The sequence below is a fragment of the Dendrobates tinctorius genome, unplaced genomic scaffold (assembly GCF_039654945.1).
Source record: "Dendrobates tinctorius isolate UK_male_01 unplaced genomic scaffold, ASM3965494v1 ptg000062l, whole genome shotgun sequence".
Taxonomy (NCBI): Eukaryota; Metazoa; Chordata; class Amphibia; order Anura; family Dendrobatidae; genus Dendrobates; species Dendrobates tinctorius.
The window spans coordinates 24753963-24777958 of record NW_027361730.1 but is presented as its reverse complement, the minus strand read 5'-3'; the positions used below and the strand labels follow the sequence as shown (position 1 = coordinate 24777958).

The 23996-nt window shown below is 44.6% G+C and overlaps 1 protein-coding gene across 2 annotated transcripts in view; it reads left to right on the top strand.

The window, feature by feature from the left end:
• TLN2 (talin 2) overlaps window positions 1-23996 on the top strand; it is a 320242-nt gene that overhangs the window by 185847 nt on the left and 110399 nt on the right. For both annotated transcript variants that reach the window (XM_073579419.1, XM_073579418.1), the window contains 5 exons: window positions 1490-1603; window positions 3368-3502; window positions 3578-3706; window positions 5170-5272; window positions 23532-23740. In XM_073579419.1, coding sequence (XP_073435520.1) covers window positions 1490-1603; window positions 3368-3502; window positions 3578-3706; window positions 5170-5272; window positions 23532-23740 — 690 coding nt within the window. The remainder of the gene's footprint in view (window positions 1-1489; window positions 1604-3367; window positions 3503-3577; window positions 3707-5169; window positions 5273-23531; window positions 23741-23996) is intronic.

The window sequence follows — 23996 nt, the reverse complement described above, 5'->3', positions numbered from 1 at the left end:
CGCATTGCGGGCAGTCCCCGTTTCCTCCCCCACTGTCTTAGGGATTTTTCCTTCTCCCCTACTCCCTGGAACAGTCTTACCGGTTCCACGTGGAAATGGTGAAGAACGAGGAAGGGTAGCGTCGTCTAGGAGTCCTTCCACCACGGAGTAACGTTCAACCAGATCCACCAGTTGATCTGCCGTCGTAGGATTTCCATGGCTTACCCACTTCCTCAGGGCTGGCGGTAGAGCTCTCAGGTACCTGTCCATGATGACTCTCAGGATTATCTCTGGCGCTGTCAGCACCTCGTGTTGTAGCCACTTCTTCGTCACGTGGATCAGGTCGAACATCTGTGACCGTGGTGGTTTATCCGGCTGATAAGTCCATTGATGCACTCTCTGTGCACGGACAGCGGTCGTCACTCCCAGCCGGGCCAAGATCTCTGCTTTCAGTTTGTCAAAGTCCTGCGCGGCTTCAGGTTCTAAGTCATAATAAGCCTTTTGGGCCTCACCGGAAAGAAACGGGGCAATCAGGCCGGCCCATCGTGCTTTCGGCCATTTTTCTTGCACCGCCGTCCGTTCAAACGTGGTCAGGTATGCCTCGAAGTCATCTTCGGTCGTCATCTTCTGCCAGTACCGACTCACGTGAATCACTCTCGACTCAGCTTCCAGGTTAACCTCAGGTAAGCTTGCCAGGCGCTGCGCCACCTGCTGGAGAAGTGAACGATCGGTAGCTGTCATGTCCACCAACTCCTTCAGCTGGGCCATCATCACCCGATTAGCTTCTTGCTGGACGGCGGTGGACTGTACCAGCTCTTTCACCACGTCCTCCATGTTCATGCTTCCAACGTGAACATGGGCGAGATATACCTGCCCTCATCCACTATTCCCACATTATATATATATAATGTCCCCCCCCCCCAACAAGACCGCAGAAAGTTGCAGACAAGTAGCACAGATGGTTTTGGTTGTGCTAGCAGTTTGAGAATTGCTTTTGCGCAACACTGATCCTGGTGTAGCCTCAGCCTTAGTTAGGTTAAGTGCAACCCGTGGACAGGTGCTGTTGTCTCTAGAAGACCGAGGCTAGGAGACAAATACACATTTTAGAGTTTGTGTAGGTGCAGGATGTAGATTAGAGTGGAATATTTGAATAATCATCTTTTTGGCCGGAATAGGGGATGCAGTGCCAAATGCAGTATTTCATTTTGCTTTCCTACTTCTAACTGTATTAGAACAGATGGAGATAGAGAACTGGGGAGATTTATCAAAACCTACAGGGAGAAAAATTGACATAAATGTTCACTGCAGCCAGTTAATTTTTAAAAGAGCCTGTGAAAAATGAGCTGGAATATGATTGGTGTCGGTGTGCAAGTCTCCCAGGTTTCCTTTACAGCAGTTTTGATAAAACATACCCAATGTATAATGTTTAATGCACAGACTATGTGGGATACATTGTATGAATAGTGCTATACCCTCCCTTGTATTAACCTCTATAATCGTTGTTTCCCAGGCTGTGGCCGACAATATTCCCCAGTTGGTACAAGGTGTACGAGGCAGTCAAGCTCAGGCTGATGATTTGAGTGCACAACTAGCTCTAATTGTCTCCAGCCAGAACTTTCTCCAGGTAAGATGCCGCTCTTCTTTATGGCAACATTATTTTAGTGGTATGTTCCCATGAGATGATTGCCTGCTGCATATTACACTACCGGATGAGTGTTGATAAAATTTTATCCACATTCTGGAAAGAAAATTCTGAGACTAAATCAGAATCATGTTTTGTTTTTTTGTTTTTTGGTTACCCTTTAGTGTGTGCAGGTGAAAAATATCATGCAGTAATGTACCCCATCGCACCCTCCTCGGGTCATTTGTTGCCACTCTTCCACTGCTTCAGTCATTGTTGATAGGCTGCAGCGATGACGCCACCTCGGCTGTGCATTTCACAGCTGCAGCCAGTCAGAAGCTACATCTGCAAAGCCGCTGTGCTCAATGATTGTCTGCAGCGATGATGTTCCCAGCGGAGGTGACGTCCTCACTGCAACCAGTTAACAAAAACTGAAGCAGCGAAGGAGAGGCACTGATGGACCCAAGAAAGGTGTAAGGGATGGGTGGGAAGGGGAATGCACCACTGTGTTTATTTTACACCTTTGCAGTCCTATGGGCACCAAAAAATTGAAAAGGAACAGCATTTTAAGCGTTGTTTCCATATATGACTGCCAGGAGTTGTATGTTTGTATCTAATAATGCAGCATTGATGTCTGTTAGGGACAAGTTATTTTAAAAAACTTTTTTTTTTGAGATTTGGTTGCCATTTTCCTAGAGGATTTTTTTCACTTTAATGACCATCTCCTTTTGGGTTTTCTCAGGAAATCCACTTGATTTATAAAATGTAATCGGGTGAAAGCTGCGTCATGTGATCAGGGATGGCTTTTTCTGTGCATTCATTATCAGATTATGCTCTAATACTCTAGATTCCCCAGTGCACACAAAATTAATTTCTGGTAGTAATAGCAATGGGTTCTCTGACTCATTGCAATGCCTTTTCAGATGTGTCACGCTTCCTTCACTGCATTTATGTAGATCCATTTAAGCTTAGAATAGCTAAAATCTTCAGCAAATAACAAATATTTTAGGGCTTGCACAGCAGTGCACTATTGTATTATACTGGTCTACTGTATTGACTGTTGTGAGCCCTATGACTCTATGATCAGTTGCACACACCTCTGGTTGCTAAAAGGAATCTGTCAGCAGGTTTTTGGTATGTAATCTGAAGACCACAATAGATTGGGGCTCAAACACAGATTTCAGTTATGTGTCAATTATTGGGCTGTGTGCTATTTACGTATAATGAACGTTTTATCTCCTGGAGATTATCGCTGCCTGGCCTACAGCTTATGTGAGCACTAGTCAGACTCCACCCCCCTCTTGTTATGAGCACCTCACTGTTTATAGACAGTGTACACAGAGTCTGGTGTGGGCGGGATTAGGTTTCTCAGCTCTGCTGTCTTCTACATCTAAAAACTGTCACAACTGCTGTACTCAGTAAACTTAAGTGATACATCGCTGGAATCAGGGTCTCTCTTCCTATATTATGCTGCTCCCAGATGAGGAAGCAAAAATCACGTTTATGGTATTTAAAACAAATATTGTATTGTAATTTATTCTACATAGAAATTATCCTAGTGAGACCTTATATGCACTAATTGGTTCAAAAAAAATTGAAAAGGGACAAGCTGTTAAGTGTTATACGGCAGCTATGAGTTGTATACAAAAATGCAGTGTACATATTATAAGGGAAAAGGTAAGAGAACTTTTTTTTTTTTTTTTTTTTTAGAATTTCCATTTTCCAACAAATGGTTAACTTTATAAAATTTATTTTTATTTAATACAGCCTGGAAGTAAGATGGTTGCATCTGCCAAAGCTGCTGTACCCACTGTGACAGATCAAGCAGCTGCCATGCAGCTAGGTCAGTGCGCCAAGAACCTGGCTACCAGCTTGGCGGAGCTGCGTACCGCTACGCAGAAGGTGAGAAACTCAAGTGTGTGCTCCTGTATTTGGGAAAGATGAATGATGGGTTAACTTCATTATCCTGTTACCTAGGCCCATGAAGCTTGTGGCCCTATGGAAATTGATTCTGCCTTGAATTCCGTCCAAACGCTTAAGAATGAGCTGCAGGATGCAAAGATGGCGGCTACAGATGGGCAACTGAAGCCCCTTCCAGGGGAGACGGTAAATAATACCCTTCTAAAGGCACTGTCTGAAGTGTAAGCCATGATGTAAAATATACATTCTTATCACTTGGCCCGGAGCAAATCCTCTTTTATTATATGATAGAAGCAGGATACTTTGTGTTTACTATAGGTTACATTACGTCTATTACGGTTGTCTCTCTGGTATTAGTGCATCAATATTGGTCTAGAAGCTTTTGCCAGTATTCCTCTGAGTAGTGTTGGAAGCTTGTTTCCAATATGCTAACATAATAGTATTGTTGCCCATCTTCTAGCTAAGTGATAGTCCTAAATAATGCTATTTTCTCCAAATTGATTTGCACTGGGCATTCACACTAATGGGTAATGATTCTGGCTAGGACTATGCCGGATCTGTATGTTACATCCAACCCACGGCTCACATTTTCTGTTCATAGCATTTCATTATTTCAGACTGTAGGTGTAACATTATACTCGCATGGCGCAGAGCCTCAATGTTTGCAGGGTTAAGAAAAACTGTTTTGTGGCTAAATATCCCCATTATGCTCAACGGGAACTATTAAAGGTGGAATTATCCCAGAAACAAATAGTTGGCTTTTATACTTAATGGTTTACAATAAGTGGTTCTAGGAAAATTCCCTCCCAAGTATTTTTTTTGTGGAGTAATCACTTTTTAGGACCAAAGCCAGCACACATTGCTGTCAGCCATACATACTGTGCAACCAGCCATACATTTGCTGCAGGAGAGATGTAATATCACTAAGTAATACTCTTGACAGGTCCGATTAACAAAGTGGGAACTTCCCTGTTAGAAAAGCTAGATCTTACTTATTGATGGAACAGCTATTCCTCCTGATTAGTGATGAGCAAGCGTGCTCGGATAACATGTTCAAGTCCCAGCGACTGCATGTTTCACAGCTGTTAGACAGCTGCAGCATGTGCAGGGATTGGCTGTTTGTTAGTCTGTCTGATATAAAGCCACGGGGACTCGAACATACTATTTTAGCACACCGAAGATTCTTGGATAACACTCAAGTATGCTTGGATAACACGATATCCAAGCACGCTCGCTCATCACTACTCCTGATCCTTTACATACTCATGGTAGCTCAACTGTTCAACTCATTGTTGACTCCATAGAAAAGGGAAGTAAGCCACTGCTGTAGGCAGATCACCTCTGAGGACAGTAGGATCCTGCATGTGGAAACCTCATATGCCTGATCCTTCTTTTCCCGGATATCTGTGGTGAATTGGGACCTCCCCATAAACAGTACCACCAAAACTCACCATTTTTCTTCCATATATGGCCACCACAGAGAACATTAGTTTTATCTGAAAGTGTCTTTTAATGTTATCGAAGGCAAAGCGTCAGAATAAAAAATAGATTTCTAAATTTGCTATTTGCAGAGGAAAGTTGGGAAATTCTTTTCGATACTGTGCTGCATGTAGGGCCTCTCATGTTCCTTTTACTCTGTGACTTTGCAGCTGGAGAAGTGTGCCCAGGACCTTGGCAGCACATCCAAGACTGTTGGCTCCTCCATGGCTCAGCTGCTGACATGTGCAGCTCAGGGGAATGAACACTACACCGGTAGGAGTTTCTTCAGATATTAAGTGAATCATATGTTTTTAAAATATAATCATAATCCAGTATACCATGTAATAATTTTTCATTCTCTATTAAACTGAATAGTTGTCATAACAGAATGTCTTAATTTCTGCTCTATTTCACAACCTGCTCATCATTAGGTACATTACAGAATTGAAAGTACACCTTTTTATTGTAGTCAAGGAGTGTCCTTTCTTTCAGCTAAAGTGGGAAAAAAAACATTTTAAAGGGAATCACACAAAAAATGCAGTATGTTAAATACTATTTGGTAAAATATGCATTAGGGACATGTACCAATAGTTTCTGCCACTTACTTGATGGTCCCCATACACATTTGGTTGAAGGTGTTCTAACTAGTGATGAGTGAACGTGGTCGAATAAGGTGTTATAGGGTAAGATGTTAGCCGAGCATGCTCGGGTGGAAACAGAGTGACTTCGCCGTGCTTGAAAAATATGTTCCAGTCACCGTGGCTGAATGTCAACAGCCACTACACATGCAGGGATTGCCTAACATAAAGGCATTCCATGCATGTGATGTGGCTGTCAAATGGTCGTGAGACATGCCGCCGCGGGGACTCAAACCTATTTTTCAAGCACGCAGAAGACACTCCTTTATTACATGAGCATGTCCGGATAACTCCTTATCTGAGCACATTCGCTCATCATTAGACTCTTTAATGTTTTTGGAGCCTCCTGACTCTCCACCTGCAAATAATATAAGGGGAGGTAAGGATTTCGTATTTTGAAATCAAACACTGATACTTTGGTTCAGGAACTTAGCTTTTTGGCAGTGAATTTCTCCTCTCCCTCCATAGTTCATGTATACAGTGGGGAAAAAAAGTATTTAGTCAGCCATCCATTGTGCAAGTTCTCCCACTTAAAAAGATGAGAGCCTGTAATTAATGTCATAGGTAGACCACAACTATGAGAGTCAAAATGAGAAAACAAATCCAGAAAATCACATTGTCTGATTTGGCAACATTTATTTTGCAAATTATGGTGGAAAATAAGTATTTGGTCATTAACAAAAGTTCATCTCAATATTTTGTTATATATCCTTTGTTGGCAATGACAGAAGTCAAACGTTTTCTGTAAGTCTTCACAAGGTTGACACACACTGTTGGTGCTATGTTGGCCCTTTCCTCCATGCAGATCTCCTCTAGAGCAGTGATGTTTTGGGCCTGTCATTGGGCAACACGGACTTTCAAATCCCTCCAAAGGTTTTCTACGTGGTTGAGATCTGGAGACTGACTAGGCCACTCCAGGACCTTCATATGCTTCTTACGAAGCCACTCCTTCGTTGCCCTGGTGGTGTGTTTGGGATCATTATCATGCTGAAAGACCAATCCATGTTTCATCTTCAGTGCCCTTGCTGATGGAAGGAGGTTTGATCTCAAAATCACATGATACATGGCCCCATTCATTCTTTCATGTACACGGACCAGTCATCCTGGTCCCTTCGCTGAGAAACTGTCCCAAAGCTTGATGTTGCCACTCCCCATGCTTCACAGTAGGTATTGTGTTCTTTGGATGCAACTCGTCATTCTGTCTCTTCCAAACACGACTAGTTTTGTTTCTACCAAACAGTTCTACTTTGGATTCATCAGACCATATGACATTCTCCCAATACACTTCTGGATAATCCAAATGCTCTCTAGCAAACTTTAGACGTGCCCAGCCATGTACTGGCTTAAGCAGGGGGACACGTCTGGCACTGCAGGATCTGAGTCCCTGGCGGCATAGTGTGTACTGATGTAGCCTTTGTTATGGTGATCCCATGTCTACGCAGGTCATTCACTAGGTCCCCCTGTGTGGTTCTGGGATTTTTGCTCACTGTTCTTGTGATCATTTTTCTGGGTTCTAGACAAATTTCTGCTGTCATTTTTTGTGACTGCAGATTACAGAATTGTCTGTGTGCAATGTACACATTTATCAAGATTTCCATGTATTTCTAGCAGGAGTTTGTTTTGTTGACCACAAGTATGCGATATGCCTTGTTGCAGTCACGAGCCGGCTAGATTTGTATTCGCTTCTCTCAATAGAACATGAAGTGATGCAGATGAGACCCTGATGTGCATGTGACTGCAATGTGCAATTCACATACTTGGGATAACATGAGCGCCCGATCCTCCTGGAAATACAGGGGAAGGTTGGTGGTGGTGTGCGTATTGTGCATTATCGCTATTCAGCAATTTGTAGCCACATAATGTAACTGCAGAAATTTGTTCAGAGCCCAGAAAACCCCTCTGCTTTAGGAGGCTTCTGTGTCCTGATAAACACCACCCTAATCCCTCCCAGATTATCTGAAGTGACATCCTTTATGGGCATTGCATCCTAAACAATTATAGTAACTTACAAATGGGAAAACCTGGTAAAATAGATAATTCAAGGGGGTATCCACACCTTGTACGTTTATGGCATATGTATAGTGTATGCAGGCAGGGCCGGTCTTAGACAAAGTGGGGCCCAAATACTCACAGAGTGCACCATCACACAGATACATTTACATGTGCTGAATTCTTGGCCATTAAACGACTGTGAATAACAATATTGAAGTCCTTCTGTGCTTGTTTCTCGACCTCTTTATACAGGATGAGAAAAAATGTTCTGCGCCCATCAATCACTAATAGATCAAGCTGTCCCAGTTTACACCGGCGATGTGCTGCTGAGAACAATGATTTCTGTTCTGGCCTAAACAAGCCAATCACCAGATGAATAAGCAGCATTTTGCTCGTTGGTTGGGCGATTGCTGACATGTTTACACCTATGAACTCTCGTCTGCGCTGCCGGGGTTTGTAAATGCAGATGCTACACACACAAGGTTTGTGTCAAATACTGTGTGTATGTTACACATACATATACACAATGCATGTTAGGCTAGTTTCACATTTGCGTCTTTGTGCGCAGCGCATCGTGCGCAAGTAGAAGCACATGCAAAAACGCGCATGCGTTTTTGCATGCGTTTGTGTTTTTTTATGAGCATGCGTTCCCTAGGTGTCACATTTCACAGGAGCAAAATCCTTGCAAAATCCTTGAAACAGACTCCATCAAACAATGTTTCTTTGTGTAGGGAGTGGTTTAAAGCAGTATTTAGACATGTTTACTCTTAAAACGCATGCATACGCATGTCCATGCGCACACCTGTGTTCCCATAGATTGTAATGCGTTGGTTTGACGCATTCCGTGCGCATGCGTTTTTTGACGCCTTTGGACGTACCCAAAAATGCAACATGTTGCGTCCGGCGCGTCTAGACGCACACCTGGAAAAAGCGCATGCGCACGAAATCGCACACTAACGCATGCAAACGCATGACCATGCGTATGTCATGTTAAACATAGGGACGCATGCGCATGGATGCGCACGATGTGCTGCGCACAATAACGCTAATATACATATAACATGTAGAAGGAAAAAAGGCCAGCTCACCCTTTACGAGGAACGCTCGTCGTGGAAGCCTATGATCGACGTCACTGCTCAGCGCCCGGTATATGCAGGAGATAAAGGAAAGGCGATAAAGGAAATATACAGCTTCCTATCGAGGTATATGAAAAACAAATTCCTTTATTGCAAAAAAAAAAAAATATTTGACAAAAAGATGAATAGTTGCACATCAGCAATATAAGGTGTGAGGGGTGGACTTGGGGGGGGTCTCATCAACAGATGCTCTTCAAGCGGTACCTGCGCTAATTTAAAAAAAAGTCTGAGGGTATGTGTGCCCGTTGCGGAGACATGTCCGCACGTCCATTGCTGGGACCTGTATCTGCAATCCATATGCCATAATTATATGGGGATAACCCTTTTAAATAAATTATCCCCCCTTACTCTTTTGTGATGTAACATTAGGTTATTGCTTTCCATCGCAGTCTTTCTAGTAGTAACAACATTTTTTTTTCTTGTTCTTCCGAATGTAAGCATCTCACAACTACACTTAATGAATGTAGCAAATAATTTCTTTAGCTGCTGCCATTTCCTTGAGTCGGTGATTAAGTTTCTGTAAATGATGAGAATGCTGAAGCTATGTAAGGAATGGAGAAGTGTTATGTCAGTCCTTTTAATTCTCTTATTTGACGCTGCCCTGTGCATCGGGCAGCATTTGGAGGATGGGTGTAGTCTGAAGGATTGGAAAATAGCCATTCATTACTTACTCCATAGTTTCTTGTAAAATGTTACAGCTGCAGAAGAATCCTCAGCCAAGTAACTGGGCTTTAAAGGTCTTCATTCTAGATGCCAGTCCTAGAGAGCATTTATCTTTCCAGTATGCACACAGGTTTTTGTCCACCTTTCTTCCCATCCCTATAAAGCTTATCCACCCATGCAGCTGGATGTGCACAGTATGTACCATGGGTCTGATATTAGCCAAGTACAAATTTGCCCGTTTTTTCTCGCTCACCTCGTAATATCAGTCACTGTTAGTCCATCCATTTAAGGCAAAAACCTCTTGTGAACTCGAGCAGGATTGCATCGGCTTAGTACCCATTATTACATGATAAAGTGGATAAATTCAATTAAGATAAAGACTTTGAATTTCATTTTGTAAACTTTTGTATTTTCATTGCTTTTCGAATTGATTTTCTGACTATGTTCAAATGTTTAGGAGAATAAATTTTAGCTGTTCGCACAAGAATTGCGGGGTGTATATTTAAAGTTTTAACAACATTTGAAATATAATTTCATAAATAGGTAAATGTGAAAATAAGCAACTTTGTAATGTATCATATCAGAGAAAACTGCTTCTTTCCTTTCCTCGTTGATTCTCAAAATTCTCAATTTCTGGGAAAAATCTGTATGCAGTGAAGACAGACTTTCCCATTACTGGGACTGGAGATGGCTGTTGGTGCTGCTAAGATTCTATGAATACTGCAGGTGGGGAGAAGCTCTAGCTCACCTCCTCCCATCTACATTAAATCTGATCAGTACCAATATCCATCTTCTATCTTAGTAATCTGTTTTCAGATTGAGAATTTTGAGAGTGAGCAATCGGTCGTGACAGCAGATTTCTCTGATAAGAGATCATAAAGTTTGTGATTTTCATGTGTACTATTTGTTTATAAAATAAATAATTATAATGACTGTTCCGCTTTAATTATCCACAGAGATGTGTTGTAACAAATCAAATTCAGGGCATAATGAAAGTTACAATGCACAACTTTTGTTTTATGATTTTTGCCATGTCAAGATCTCTACCTGCTGTCAGTGGATTTAGAGACTGCAGATAGGGTTCTGACCTCCCCCTGCCCACATGCCTAATAATTATGTCCAGAGAGCAGGCCTATGCAAGTTTAAAGATCTTGGTCACTACTATTTTTCTCTGTTTTACTGATGGACTAGCCATGGTATATCTGATCGGTGGACGTGCAACACTCGGCACCCTCGCCGATCAGCTGTTGCAGGTGTCACTGGTGGCTTGAAGTTCTCAGATGGTGCTGGAACCCAGCAGCTCCATCATTTCTATGGTGGCAGTTGAATAGGGAGTGGCTATCCAGTTTCTGGCCACGGCTACTAAAGATAGGCTCAACTGCTGTGTTCCTCTTCACATCTGAGAACTTACAGCCACTGTCAGTGGTGTTGACCCCTTCTGATCAGATAATGATGGCCTATCCTAAGAATAGGCCGGTAATTAAAACAATTTCTGTCTCCTGCCGCTAACTCGGTCATATAAAGCATGTTAATATATGCAAAGTATATGAATAACTTTTCATTACAGAATTAGAGGTGTGGGGTCTGATAGGTGCAAGTGCCACCTTTTGGGATCTGCACCAATTTAGAGGATGGGGCATCCTGTCTGGCAATCACGGTCAGCAGAGAGGTGACTGTTTTTGTGCAGCTTTCTCCTAATTTACTTTTATGGGGGTTCCAAAAATGGCCAAGCATTCTTACTCGGCTATCATCCTTATACTGGCAGGTGCTCTCCTGTAACTGGCCACCAATGTGGTCTGGTAGGTCTATATTGACCTAAGCTTTGAGATCGGCTGTGTAACTTTTTAGATTTCACAACCAACGGCTCCTACAGGATCTGATGTTGTAAAGCAAGGTTAGTCTTTGCGAATCTCGGCAGATCTGTTCAGTGCCCCTTCCCACCTACTTGTTTTGCATCTATCTATGCTGTCCTCTGCCTCCTGTAAGACAGGGACGTCCATCAAGGAAGAGGGGGTCAGAGCTAGATGGATAGGTAGGAAGTGAGAAGGTTCAGTGGGCTGCTTAGTGCACAGAGAGCAGTCTGATCAGCTCCTCCTGCTCTATAACATCCGGCCTGCAGATAAAATACCATTTTCAATATGACAGGTTCCCTTTAAATAGTGCTGTTCGATTATTTCCTACTCCTCCTCTAGGAGAGCGCAGAGAAGGGAAAGCTCATTTGTGTGCAGTTTTCCCACCTCCTGTCCCTGATGAGGCCTCACTAACTGTTTTGTCTATGTCTCCCCATATTCAGTTCTCCTTTCCAAGTGACTTAAACTCTCTGTCCTGAAAGGAGTCCATTACTCATCTGGCTTCTATGATGTAACTGGTGCAGGAGATAAGTCTGCCTGATAAATTACTGTCCCCCTCCTAGAAATGGGACTTGGGCAGATCAGCATCAATGATTGTACAAAGTTCTTGAAGTAATGCACAGAGACAGCTCAGACAGCCAGGGAAGGCTGGTGAGACAGAATGGCACCAGTGTATCTTCCAGTGTAGTAATGCATTATCTGGCCGCAATGTTTTCTGATCTTGGTCCAAGACGGGGGAGTGAAGAAATGGTCTAGATAAGCAGCGTGTAACAAGCAGGAAAGCTGCTCACGTTCTACAGAGCGGCATTATACTAAGTGTGTACGGATTTACCCTGCGTGTGTCTGCCTGCTGCTATAAGATATCCATTGTAATAGCATCAGCAAGGTATATACTGAAAAATATCGAACATAAAATATTATTGCTGTCATTCTGTTCCCGTGGTTTATTTTCAGTGTTGTAGAGCTTTGTTTCTGTAGGCCTGTGTGCTATTCACTGCAGGTCTCATGTCCTCCGCATAGGAACACAATGTAATTCTGAACAATGGCCTCTGTGTAATGTGTCTTGGTGTGCCGCCAGCATCCGTATCACTAGCTTATCAGTGTATACTTTATATCATAAAAAGGTGTGTTCTTGCCTTCCTCTTGGATATCGCTTCAGATGACTTTGACCCAGTCACTTTGGTTATTGCTAGAAATTATTTTATGTTATAATGTAATCAATCATTTAATCCCCACAAAGATTGGGGCAGATGTGGAAAGATGGCTTTTAAGGCTGTGTGCCCATGATGCGATTTTTAAGCATTTTTGCCGTGACTTTCGGCGCGAAAACGTTAAACTTGTACAGAACGCACCCAATGCATTCCTATGGCATTTGGCACATGCTGTGCTAATGCTGCGCTTTTTTCCGCGGCGGAATCGCATTGTGGAAAAAACGCAGCATGCTTATTATTTTTTGCGGAATCGCAAAGAATTGCCGCGATTCCGCACCCATAGGAATGCATGAGAACCGCTTACTTCCCGCTTGTGGCTGTGCCCACCATGCACAAAGTTAAGCGTCTCGTTCGGTTGGTACCCATGGTGTGGAGGAGAGGAGACTGTCCTCCAGCCCCTGGGTACCATACCCCTGTAAAAAAAGAATAAAAAATCGGGGTATATTTAACTTCTGGTGTCACGCGCAGCCTTCCCGGGCCTCAGCGTTCCCAGTAATGCCTTGCGGCAAGGTCCTGTGATGACGTAGTCTCAGGTTACGTTTCGTGAGATCGCTATAGCAACGCGAGACCAACGTCATCACAGGTCTCGTAAGGCATCGCTAGGAACGGGAGCGTCGCTGAGGCTGCGCGGGACGTCGGAAGGTAAATATACCCCAATTTTTTTATTTTTTTAATAATTTTTAACATTCTATCTTTTACTATTGATGCCGCATATGTGGCCTCAATAGTAAAAAGCTGGTCACACTTGTCAAACACTATGTTTGACGAGTGTGACCAACCTGTCAATCACTTTCCAAGCGATGCTTCAAATCGCTTGGAAAGTGCTTGAATATCGCACGCGAAAATCGCGGCAAAATCACGGAAAAAACGTGCGATTTCTGGGAAGGAGTCCGGTTTTGAGTGTCCGGATTAAAACGCAACGTGGGCACATAGCCTAAGTCGGATTTTTTATTTTTTTTTGCTTTCTGCTCTAGAGATTTATCACTTTTTTTCATAACCTAAAATGTATTTTCCTTATGGAGCAGCTGCTTGACATTGAGCGCTACTGCATAGCTGAGTCGTTCTCATGTTTTCCTTACTAGTATTCAAAGGGAATTTCCTAGCATGATTTCACCCCAGAACTATTTATATGTGCATATAGCTTTTTCAAATACAAGTCCAGTAATATCTTTACATGACCAGTCTGTTCCTCTGTTACTGACAAATCGGCATGTGACTTGATAAGCAAATTAAGCTTAAGGCTGTGATGTATCTGAAATTTCTAGTAGATGAAACCAGGATATACCGATAGATGAAACCAGGAGTACAGGGATATTTCTGTGTGGTTTGTCAACGCGTTTCAAAGTTAGCAATTTTCTGTATCAGGACAAACCACAAATCTGTGGTTTGTCCTGATGAAGAAGTTTGTCAGCGAATTGCAGCAGCCGCCATTTTCAAGCTGTGCAAGTTGTGTCTCTCAATTCTTATCATGTGACCAATTCCCAGCACCCTGATCCCTCTTATAAACTAGTTAACACCCAGTTGCGCTATGATTTTACCAGCTTTTCTTCACAAATCTTAAGTTTCTGCCATTCCAGCTCTTTTTCCTGCCCAGTGCTGTCTCCTCCTGCTTGACTGACAGCTGACATTATACACAGGAGCTCTGTACATACAGTAGTGTCAGTGTACAGGTAACACACTGACTCACCAGTGACATCGGTAGTTTAAGTTCTTCATCCAGCACAGAATGCCATCACTTCTTCCAGCCAGGATTTGTCTCTGCAGAATATAAGACCATTATCTATAGCTGATCACTTCTACAGCACATTCCCGACTTTTTTCCCAGACTTCTACACTAAGCCAGATGGCAAAAAACAACATAATACTGGTTTTGGCTTTTATCTTAAGTCATGTGGCAAGGCTCCTTAGAGGGTCGATATTGACTTACGATTGCTACTTCCAATAGGTGGCACTAGAGTTTTAGCCCTGTTCTTCTCTTCAGAGACAATTTGCATAGTGTCCCCCTGCACAAGCACAGGACATACCTCTCTTTCCGCCCCCCCCATGTAATTCAGTACCCCTGAAAGTAAATTAAATTACATCATTACATTATTAATGTCCCCTATTTGGTCCCTACAGTAATTATGACCCTCACTTGCCACCATAAACCGATAATGTATGTTCCTCATCCTCGCCCCCACACAGTAAATGTCACAGATTTATTTAATAAGGTCCCAGATCCTGGGCCGCTATGTTTCCCCCATCCTTAGCCCCTATGGTTCCCCAATCATGGGTGCCTATGTCCACTTTAATAAGGTTTCCATCCTGGGTCCCTTTATTTCATGCCCCCTATATCACCCCGTCCTGGGCCTCTATGTTGCCCCCAACTTTAGCCCCTATGTCAGCCCTTATAACCACTACCCTGCCCAATTACAGAGGGGTGTGAAAAAAATATTTCTCTAGCGCTTCATTGGGGGACACAGGAACTATGGGTGTATGCTGCTGCCACTAGGAGGCTGCCACTATGCAAATAAGAAAGTTAGCTCCTCCTCCGCAGTATACACCTCACCGACTGGCGCTCAATTACAGTTTAGCTTGGTGTCAGTAGGAGCTGGACACGGGTCTTTCATTAGACCCTTATCTACCTCAGTGTGTGTCGTTTCTTTACAGGTTCCGGAGGGATACAGCGTGAATAGCCACATCTGTATTCCCACAAAGAAACTATGAGTACGGCGTGTACTCCTCATATGTCTACCAGCCAGGAACACTTATGCGTGTTCGCCTTCTGTCTCTCACCCACTCGCCTACCAGAGCCTGTCTGTGGATGGAGACACGGTCTGCAACTGGAAATAGGGTAAGTCAGGACTGCAGGAGGTAAGTATTAGCAAGCTGAACCCCTCTCTCCTTCCCATGATAGTAATCCCCCTGGGTGGTGGGGAACGGGCAAGCTTCCTTGAGCGGCATTACCTGTATTTAGCGTTCTCAGCACCATCGCAGTGAAACTGCGGTTCTCTTTAGACCTCCGCGCCGCCCCGCGCTCTCCCGCGGCCGCCGTTTCTAATCCAGGCCCCGGCTTCAGTTCGGGCCTAGTTCTGAGGCGAGGCCACGCCCTCATTTTCAGGTGGGCTTTTTCTTCTGAGGAACAGTCCCGCCCGTCTGGCACGGCCCGCAGCTTCTCTGAGGGTTAGAGGCGTCACAGGGGCCCGCCCACTCCTCCCAGGATAGGAGGGAGTGGAGTTTTCTTATGCTCCTAACAGAGCGGTTAGCTCCGTCCCCCTCTCTGGTGAGCTGATTCCCGCCCACAGTATTCAGGAGCATGTTTTTACCTCAGTTTTTCTTCAGCCTGTGAGCTGCTCGTCTCCGCTTCAGCGTGCTGTGTACACAGGTTCCATGAGTAGCTCTGCGCTGCAGACTGACACCCTCCTCAGCTCTCCATCCCCTAACCGTCTGGCGCTGTTAGTGGGTTAGCTCATAATGTCTAATTCTAAACCAATTCGCTCTGCTTCTTCCTCTGTGGTAGTCAGTCATTTTGCATGTTGTTCTTGCAAACGCAAGTTTCCATCAGATCAGTCCTCTCCCCTCTGTCAGGACTGCAGCAAGCCCACTGAACCCACTGTCAAGGAGCCCCCGGTTGTCCCGAGTGAGGTTGAGGCCCCTATCCCAGGGTGGGCTTCCTCTCTGTCTCAATCTGTGGCGGATCTCACCAAGGTGTCCCAGATCTTGGTGTCTGTACTGGATAAGTTGCCACTACAGACTTCTGCAGGACCCAGCAGATCACAGGATGCTCCGGTCGAGCCTGTTAATATTAGCCGCAAAAGAGCCAGACGGGAGCACCGGTCCGGTTCCTCTTCCCGTTCCGCATCTCCCCATAGTCCATCCAAACAGCCTCCCTTATCAAGATCTTCCTCCCCTGAGCCAGGCGAGACTTTCTCGGATGGATCCTCCGAGGATGTTTTGGAGCTAGACTGGGACCAAATCGCTGATATGAGGGATATAGTTCAGAGCCTCATTGCAGCGATTTACCAGTCCTTCAATATCAAAGATTCTCCTGCGGACCAGGAGGTTTCTTTCAGACGGTCGAAACCACCTTCCAAGGTCTTCGCTCATCATTCGGAGTTCCAAAAAATTCTTTCCAGAGAGAGAGAAAATCCGACCAGGCGTTTTCAAAGAGGAAAACGCCTTGGGGTGTTATTTCCTTTCTCACCGGAACTCATTGCAGACTGGTCAGCTTCACCGACTGTGGACCCTCCGGTTTCAAGACTATCTAACAGCACGGTCCTTCCGATTTCTGGGGGAGCATCTCTAGCAGACACTAATGTCAGAGTCATAGAATCTTTTGCTGAGTCAGCCTTCGAAGCGGCTTCTTCTGTTCTAAGCCCAGCCTTTGCTTCTACTTGGGCTTCTAAGGCCATAGTGAAATGGGAGAAGGAACTCCGCCAAGGCATTTTGGCTGGAGACCAGCCAGAGCAGCTGGCGGATCTCGCCGACCAAATTTCGCATGCAGGCGAATATTTGGTCTCGGCCTCCTTGGATGCCGCATCCTGAGCTGCGCCAGTTTACCATTTCAGGGATCGTGTCTTTTCAGCGATAGGCTGGACCAGATTATTAAGGATGCCACTGGGGGCACAAGCTCCCTTCTTCCCAATCAAAATCTCGTCGACCTCCTCCGAAACGTCAGTTTCGACCCTTTCGGCCTTTTCGTCTTTTCACGACAGCAGATACGTCTTCCCACCAGCAGAGGCCTCAACCGCGCCAAGATAGGAAAAGAGTCTCCTTTAGGCCCACTCCTTCCTGGCGATCTCATTCTTCCCAGGGTAGATCTACCAGACCTAGACCTGGAAGATCTTCCTCCGCATGACTGGAATCAGAACACCGGAGCATACTCCCAGGTGGGCGGCCATCTTCTTGCCTTCAGGGACGTAGGGCTTGCCTCGGTGGAAGATGATTGGGTCAGGGAAGTTGTATCTTCAGGATACAAAATAGAATTTGTTTCTCGTCCTCGGGATCGATTCTTCGATTCCCGACCCCCGAAAGACCCCGCCTTGGTTCCGGGTTTCTTTACAGCCATCGACTCTCTTCTCAAGTCGGGAGTGATTGTTCCAGTACCAGAAAAAGAGCGATTCACAGGTTTCTATTCAAGCCTGTTTGTAGTGCTGAAAAAAGGAGGCACGGTTCGGCCCATTCTGGACTTAAAACTACTGAACAAAAGGGTCCGTCTGCGACATTTCAGGATGGAGTCCCTTTGTTCAGTAATCGCTTCCATGGAGGCACAAGAGTTCTTGTGCTCCATAGACATTCAAGACGCCTGTCTACATGACCCAATCTTCCTGGGTCATCAAAAATTCCTTTTTTTTTCACGATACATCTGGATCACTTTCAGTTTGTCACCCTGCTGTTCGGGCTCGCTACCGCCCCCCAGGGCTTTTACAAAAATCATTGCAGCGTTGATAGGCATTTTGAGGATCAGAGGTCTCGTGCTCTTCCCGTACCTCGACGACATCCTCATCAAAGCTCCATCCTTGCCCCAGGCTCTCGAAAGTCTGACCATTGTCTGCGACACTCTTGCTCGATTCGGGTCGATCATCAACACAAAAAAGTCCTGCCTAGTTCCAACACAACGCCTTGTGTTTCTAGGCATACTTTTCGACACTCGTCAGGCAAAGGTCTTCCTTTTCGACGACAAGAGAGTAACTCTTCGGCGGGATGTTCGTTTGCTTCAGGGCCCCCGACTCATTTCCCTCCGATCAGCCATGAGAGTTCTAGGGAGGATGGTTGCAACGTCGGAGGTGATTCCCTTCGCCCAATTCCACTCAATACCGCTTCAGCGGGCCATTCTGTCGCAGTGGAACAAGTCTGTCTCCTCACTGGATCTTCCAATTCGACTCTCATTTCAGGTCAAGCTCTCCCTCAATTGGTGGCTGACATCTCCTCTTATCGCCCAGAGCCGATAGTTCCTTCCAGTGCATTGGCAAGTGGTGACGACAGACGCCAGTCTTCTGGGCTGGGGCGCAGTGTTTCGCCATCTCACAGTACAGGGCCGTTGGTCAAGGCAGGAAGCGACTCTTCCGATCAACGTCCTAGAGATACGGGCTATTTTCCTGTCCCTGATTCATTGGGACAAGCTGCTCAAAGGTCTGCCAATCCGGATTCAGACGGACAATGCCACAGCAGTGGCATATATCAACCACCAGGGAGGGACTCGGAGTTCCTCGGCGTTGGCCGAGGTATCCAAGATACTTCATTGGGCAGAAATGTCCGTCCCAGCGATATCCGCCGTACACATTCCAGGTGTGGAAAATGAGGCCGCTGATTTTCTCAGCCGCAAAGGCCTCGCGGCAGGGGAATGGTCCCTGCATCAGGAAGTCTTCCAACAGATTTGCCTTCGTTGGGGTACTCCGGACGTGGACCTGATGGCGTCCCGTCTGAACAAGAAAGTTCCACGGTTCGTATCCAGGGCCCGCAATCCCCTCGCGGTGGGCGCCGATGCTCTGACCATTCCTTGGTCACAGTTCGCGCTCCCCTATCTGTTCCCTCCTCTTCCTCTTCTTCCCAAGCTGTTGAAGAAGATCAAGGCTGAAGGGGTACCAGTCATCCTCATCGCCCCGGATTGGCCCAGAAAGTCTTAGTTCGCGGACATCGTCAACCTTCTCGCGGATGCTCCTTGGACACTTCCAGACAGACCAGATCTGCTGTCTCAGGGTCCGATTTACCACCCCAATTCTCGGTCGCTCAATTTGACGGCGTGGCCATTGAGACCTTGGTACTGAAAAAGTCAGGGTTTTCAGATTGGGTAATTATTATTATTATTATTATTATTATTATTATTATTATTATTATTATTATTGCGCCATTTATTCCATGGCGCTTTACATGTAAGGAGGGGTATACATAATAAAAACAAGTACAATAATGTTAAACAATACAAGTCATAACTGGTACAGGATGATCCGGGCTAGGAAGGATTCGTCTTCCAAAATATACTATAGAATGTGGAAGGCATATTTTCGTTGGTGTGAGTCCAATCGCGTTCCCCAATGTCTTTCTAGCATTTCTCCAGGTAAGCCTGGACGGGGGACTGGCCCTTAGTTCTCTAAAGGGGCAAGTTTCGGCGCTTTCAATTCTTTTCCAGAAGACGCTATCCTCTCGGCTGCAGGTAAAAACCTTTTTACAAGGGGCGGCCCATGCAGTTCCTCCTTATCGGGCTCCAGTGGATCCCTGGGATCTCAATTTAGTCTTAGAGGCTCTACAAGGCTCCCCCTTTGAGCCTCTCAAGGAGGTTTCTCTCTCTCTTCTCTCTTGGAAAGTGGCCTTTCTAGTGGCCATTACTTCCATCCGACGTGTCTCGGAGTTGGCAGCTCTTGTCAACCTCCTTTTTTAGTGATCCACCAAGACAAAGTTGTTCTACGGCCTCCGCCGTCCTTTCTTCCCAAGGTGGTATCTGCTTTCCACTTGAATGAAAACCTCGTTCTACCTTCTTTCTGCCCGGCTCCAGTTCATCCCCGGGAACGTTCCTTGAACAGACTGGACCTGGTCAGGGTGATGAAGGTCTACTTGGCTAGAACCAATGCGTTCCGGAAGACAGACACTCTATTCGTCATCCCAGATGGGGCTCGAAAAGGCCTGTCGGCCTCCAAGGCGACTATTGCGCGCTGGATCAGATCGGCTATCTTAGAGGCTTACCGGATAAAGAACAGAGTACCCCCTTCTGGGATTAAGGCTCACTCCACTCAGGCAGTGGTCACATCCTGGGCGGTGCACCACAGGGCTTCTGCGATGCAGCTTTGTAAAGCTGCAACCTGGTCCTCTGTTCACACTTTTGTAAAATTTTACAAGGTCCACACCTATGCTTCGGCGGATGCCAGCCTAGGAAGAAGGATCTTGCAGGCGGCGGTGGTGATGGAAGTTTGTTTCCCACCCCAGGGACTGCTTTGGGACGTCCCATGGTTCCTGTGTCTCCCAATGAAGCGATAGAGAAAACAGGATTTTTAGTTGCTTACCGTAAAATCTGTTTCTCGGAGCCTTCATTGGGGGACACAGCACCCTCCCATGTTTTCAACTTCTGTACTTTGTTCTATGTAATATAGTTCTAGTTGAATTGTTGGTTTACTTTATATTCTATTTCCTACTGCTTTCTCACCAACTGAGTAATTGAGCGCCAGTCGGTGGGGTGTATACTGCGGAGGAGGAGCTAACTTTCTTATTTGCATAGTGTCAGCCTCCTAGTGGCAGCAGCATACACCCATGGTTCCTGTGTCCCCCAATGAAGGCGCTGAGAAACAGATTTTACGGTAAGCAACTAAAAATCCTGTTATTCTTCTCACCTTCCTGCGCTCACTGGCTTTCTCTTGCATCTCCATATTCAGTGCAGTCATTAAAATGGCTGCCGACCCATCAGAGGCCACACGCTGAGGTCACATAGCAGTAATGTTGAAAGGCGGCCGGCCTATCAAAGGCCGTAGTGATCAGCGTGCGACCTCTGATAAACTGGCAACCATTTAACGTCACTGCTATGTGATGTCTTCGAGCGCCCTATCACAGCTGCAGCCGGAGTTCGTCTTGATATGTGTCTTGGCGGGTCAGGTAAAGAACCCAGCGTCTGCGTGCGTCCCTGCACATAATCTAATGTTTGAAAAAAATTCTGCCACTCTTTATAGCATAATTTATTAAAGTACCGTAGTACAATCCCAGTAATTTTGACCTTTCAGTCTTTAACTCAGACCTTCCTCAGACTGGGATAAAAAGAAAATAAAAAAACTGCGCAACAAATTTCAGGGAAGTTTTTGTCCCCTGAGAAAATTTTATTGTATCTTATAGATTTTGATATGCTGAACACGAATGAAGTGCTCCAAACGTCTGTATCACGTAAGGTTTTTAAGAAACAACAGTTTATACTCTACATCATGACGTCCGAGACACTACATACATGTGCATCAATGTCAGTAGCAAAAACAATTTTTCAAAAGTGCTTTGCAGACGACTTTCATTTATAATCCGTGTCAGATGCTTCTTGAATAAGATAACAGCAATAGTCATCCAGCATTGACGTACTCCACTTTCCCTGGTACCTTTTCTCCATCAGTGCAATGTCTTGGTGAAATCTTTCACCATTGTTCATCACCAAGAATGGCTGGAAAAAAGTCCAAGAGAGAATGTAGAAAATGCATTTTTAGTGACATATTGCATTTAATCAAATAATATGCTGTGAGCATGTTGTCCAAGAGTTGTTCATAGTTCGGTGCCCTGCTGTTGCCAAGGAAGTTGAAGATCACATCTTTAAAGGCTCTCCATGCCGCTTGTTCAGCACCTTGCAAAAGACCATCAAAGCTACTATCATTCATTATATCTCTGATCTGTGGGCCAATCAAAATACCTTCTTTAATCTTGGCATCACTTATTCTTGGAAATGTCTGTCGCAAATAAGAGAAGACTTCCGATTCTTTGTTCATTGCTTTGACAAAATTCTTCATAAGCCCAAGTTTAATATGCAAAGGAGAGAGAAATATCTTTGCTGGATCAACGAGAGGATTATGTTTAATATTCTTCTGTCCAGCAACCAGGTTTTCTCTGAGTGGCCAGTCCTTTCTGAAATAGTGCATTTCTTGTGCATGACTGTCCCACTCACAAATAAAACAATACTTGGTATATCCAAGCTGCAGTCCAAGAAGGAGTGCAACAACTTTTAGATCACCACATATGTTACAGATAAAATTTCTATAATTATTGTGGGTTAACAGTAACTCCATATTCTCATACGTTTCTTTTATGTGTACGGCATGTCCAATGGGTATAGAAGGAATAGATATTTCTGTTGTGTAGTAAAACAGCCTTCAGACTTAACTGACGAGTCAATGAACAGTCGCCATTCCTTCGGGTCATGTTCGCATCCAAAAGCACCAAACAACCCCAAGACGTCGTTGCAAAAGGTTAAACTGTCGACATGGTTGAAAAATTGATTAAAGTCTTCTTGACGACTGCGAAAAACAGAAACTCTTGTTCCCGGTAATAAGAGATTCCGTTCTTGTAGCCTTGATCCCAATAATTCTGCCTGCTTCTTTGACATCTTCAAATCTCTGACCAAGTCACACAGATCAGCTTGACTGAACAGATGAGGATTAGATGTAGAAGGCTCAAAGTCTGGGTCTGCAGCAGTTTCATAGAAAAAGGGGGAAGCTTACGGATTGTTACAAGATGTGGGCAACTAGAGAGCAGCGCGGTGTGAGCTGTGATAAAGAAGTTACCTGTGGAAAGAGCTCGTGTGCAATGGTAAGAAGAAGGGTTTATATATAGAAAAAAAGGGATGTAATTAGAATAACACTGAAACGGTGTGAAAAATCATGTCCAGAAGAGAGTGTTGCCATAGTAGTGAGACACACACTATCGAGCGCATCGGAAGTGCGTCATAACTGCCTGCACTTTTAAAGTGCACTTACGCCTAAAAATAATGTTTCTTTTTCCCCCTTCTCTCTTGGACCCCCCCGGCATTTCACCGGTACACCGCCAGGCCAGTCCGACCCTGCAGACTTAGGGTATTGCAGGAGTTGTTATTGCTAGAGCTACTTGCATTTATAAATAGTTTGCAGTCTGGAAACCTCCTGATTACCTATAAAGCAGTCATCTCCAAAGAACATATAATGAAGATTGTTGAGGAAGAGTCTACTGTTCTTGCCAGAATATGCCACAGGTATACTTTTTTCTATGCAGTAGTATTTGGTATCCTTTCGAATGAATGTCATGCCATGCAATATGTGGATGGTTAGATGCCAGTTCATTCTCCCTTGAGATTGACCTTTAGGGACTCCCTCCTATGATGATTAATGATCTTATGACTTTACCCCTGAAATACTTAATCAGACACTATAATTGATGGCTAAGTGTAAACTTTCTCATGGCGAATAAGTGACCGCTGCCAAGTACACCATATAGAACTAATTCTCTTTCTATTTCAAGTTTCACTGTAAGCTCATGACAGTACTTGTTAGTTTTTTCGCAGACATACTGATTTGCTATTTCTCATCTTCTATAACTACCGTACTTTCTGTGATTTTTTTTTTTTTCCTTTGAAGGTATTGCTGCAAGGGAAACTGCACAGGCTCTGAAGACCTTGGCACAGGCAGCGCGAGGGGTTGCAGCTTCTACTAGTGATCCACAGGCTGCAAATGACATGTTGGATTCCGCCAGAGATGTAATGGATGGGTCAGCCAAGCTCATTCAGGAGGCAAAGCAAGCGCTAGTGGCCCCCGGGGATGCTGAGGTCCAGCAGAGGTTGGCACAGGTCAGGCATCTTCTACAGATACTAGGAGCATCCATTTATATGATTTCTGTAAATTCAGAAATCTACCTGAAATTTTAGTAAACCATACCATTTTCTTAAAATTAAAACAGTTTCTATAGCTTGTGTGCCCTGCCGTTAAAATAACTCATTCATCAGATTTCACAATACAAATTCCATATGTTAAGTAGATCTACTGATCTAAAAGGTAAAAAAAAAAGTAGGGTTAATTTTGGTTAACATATATTTAACTTTGAAT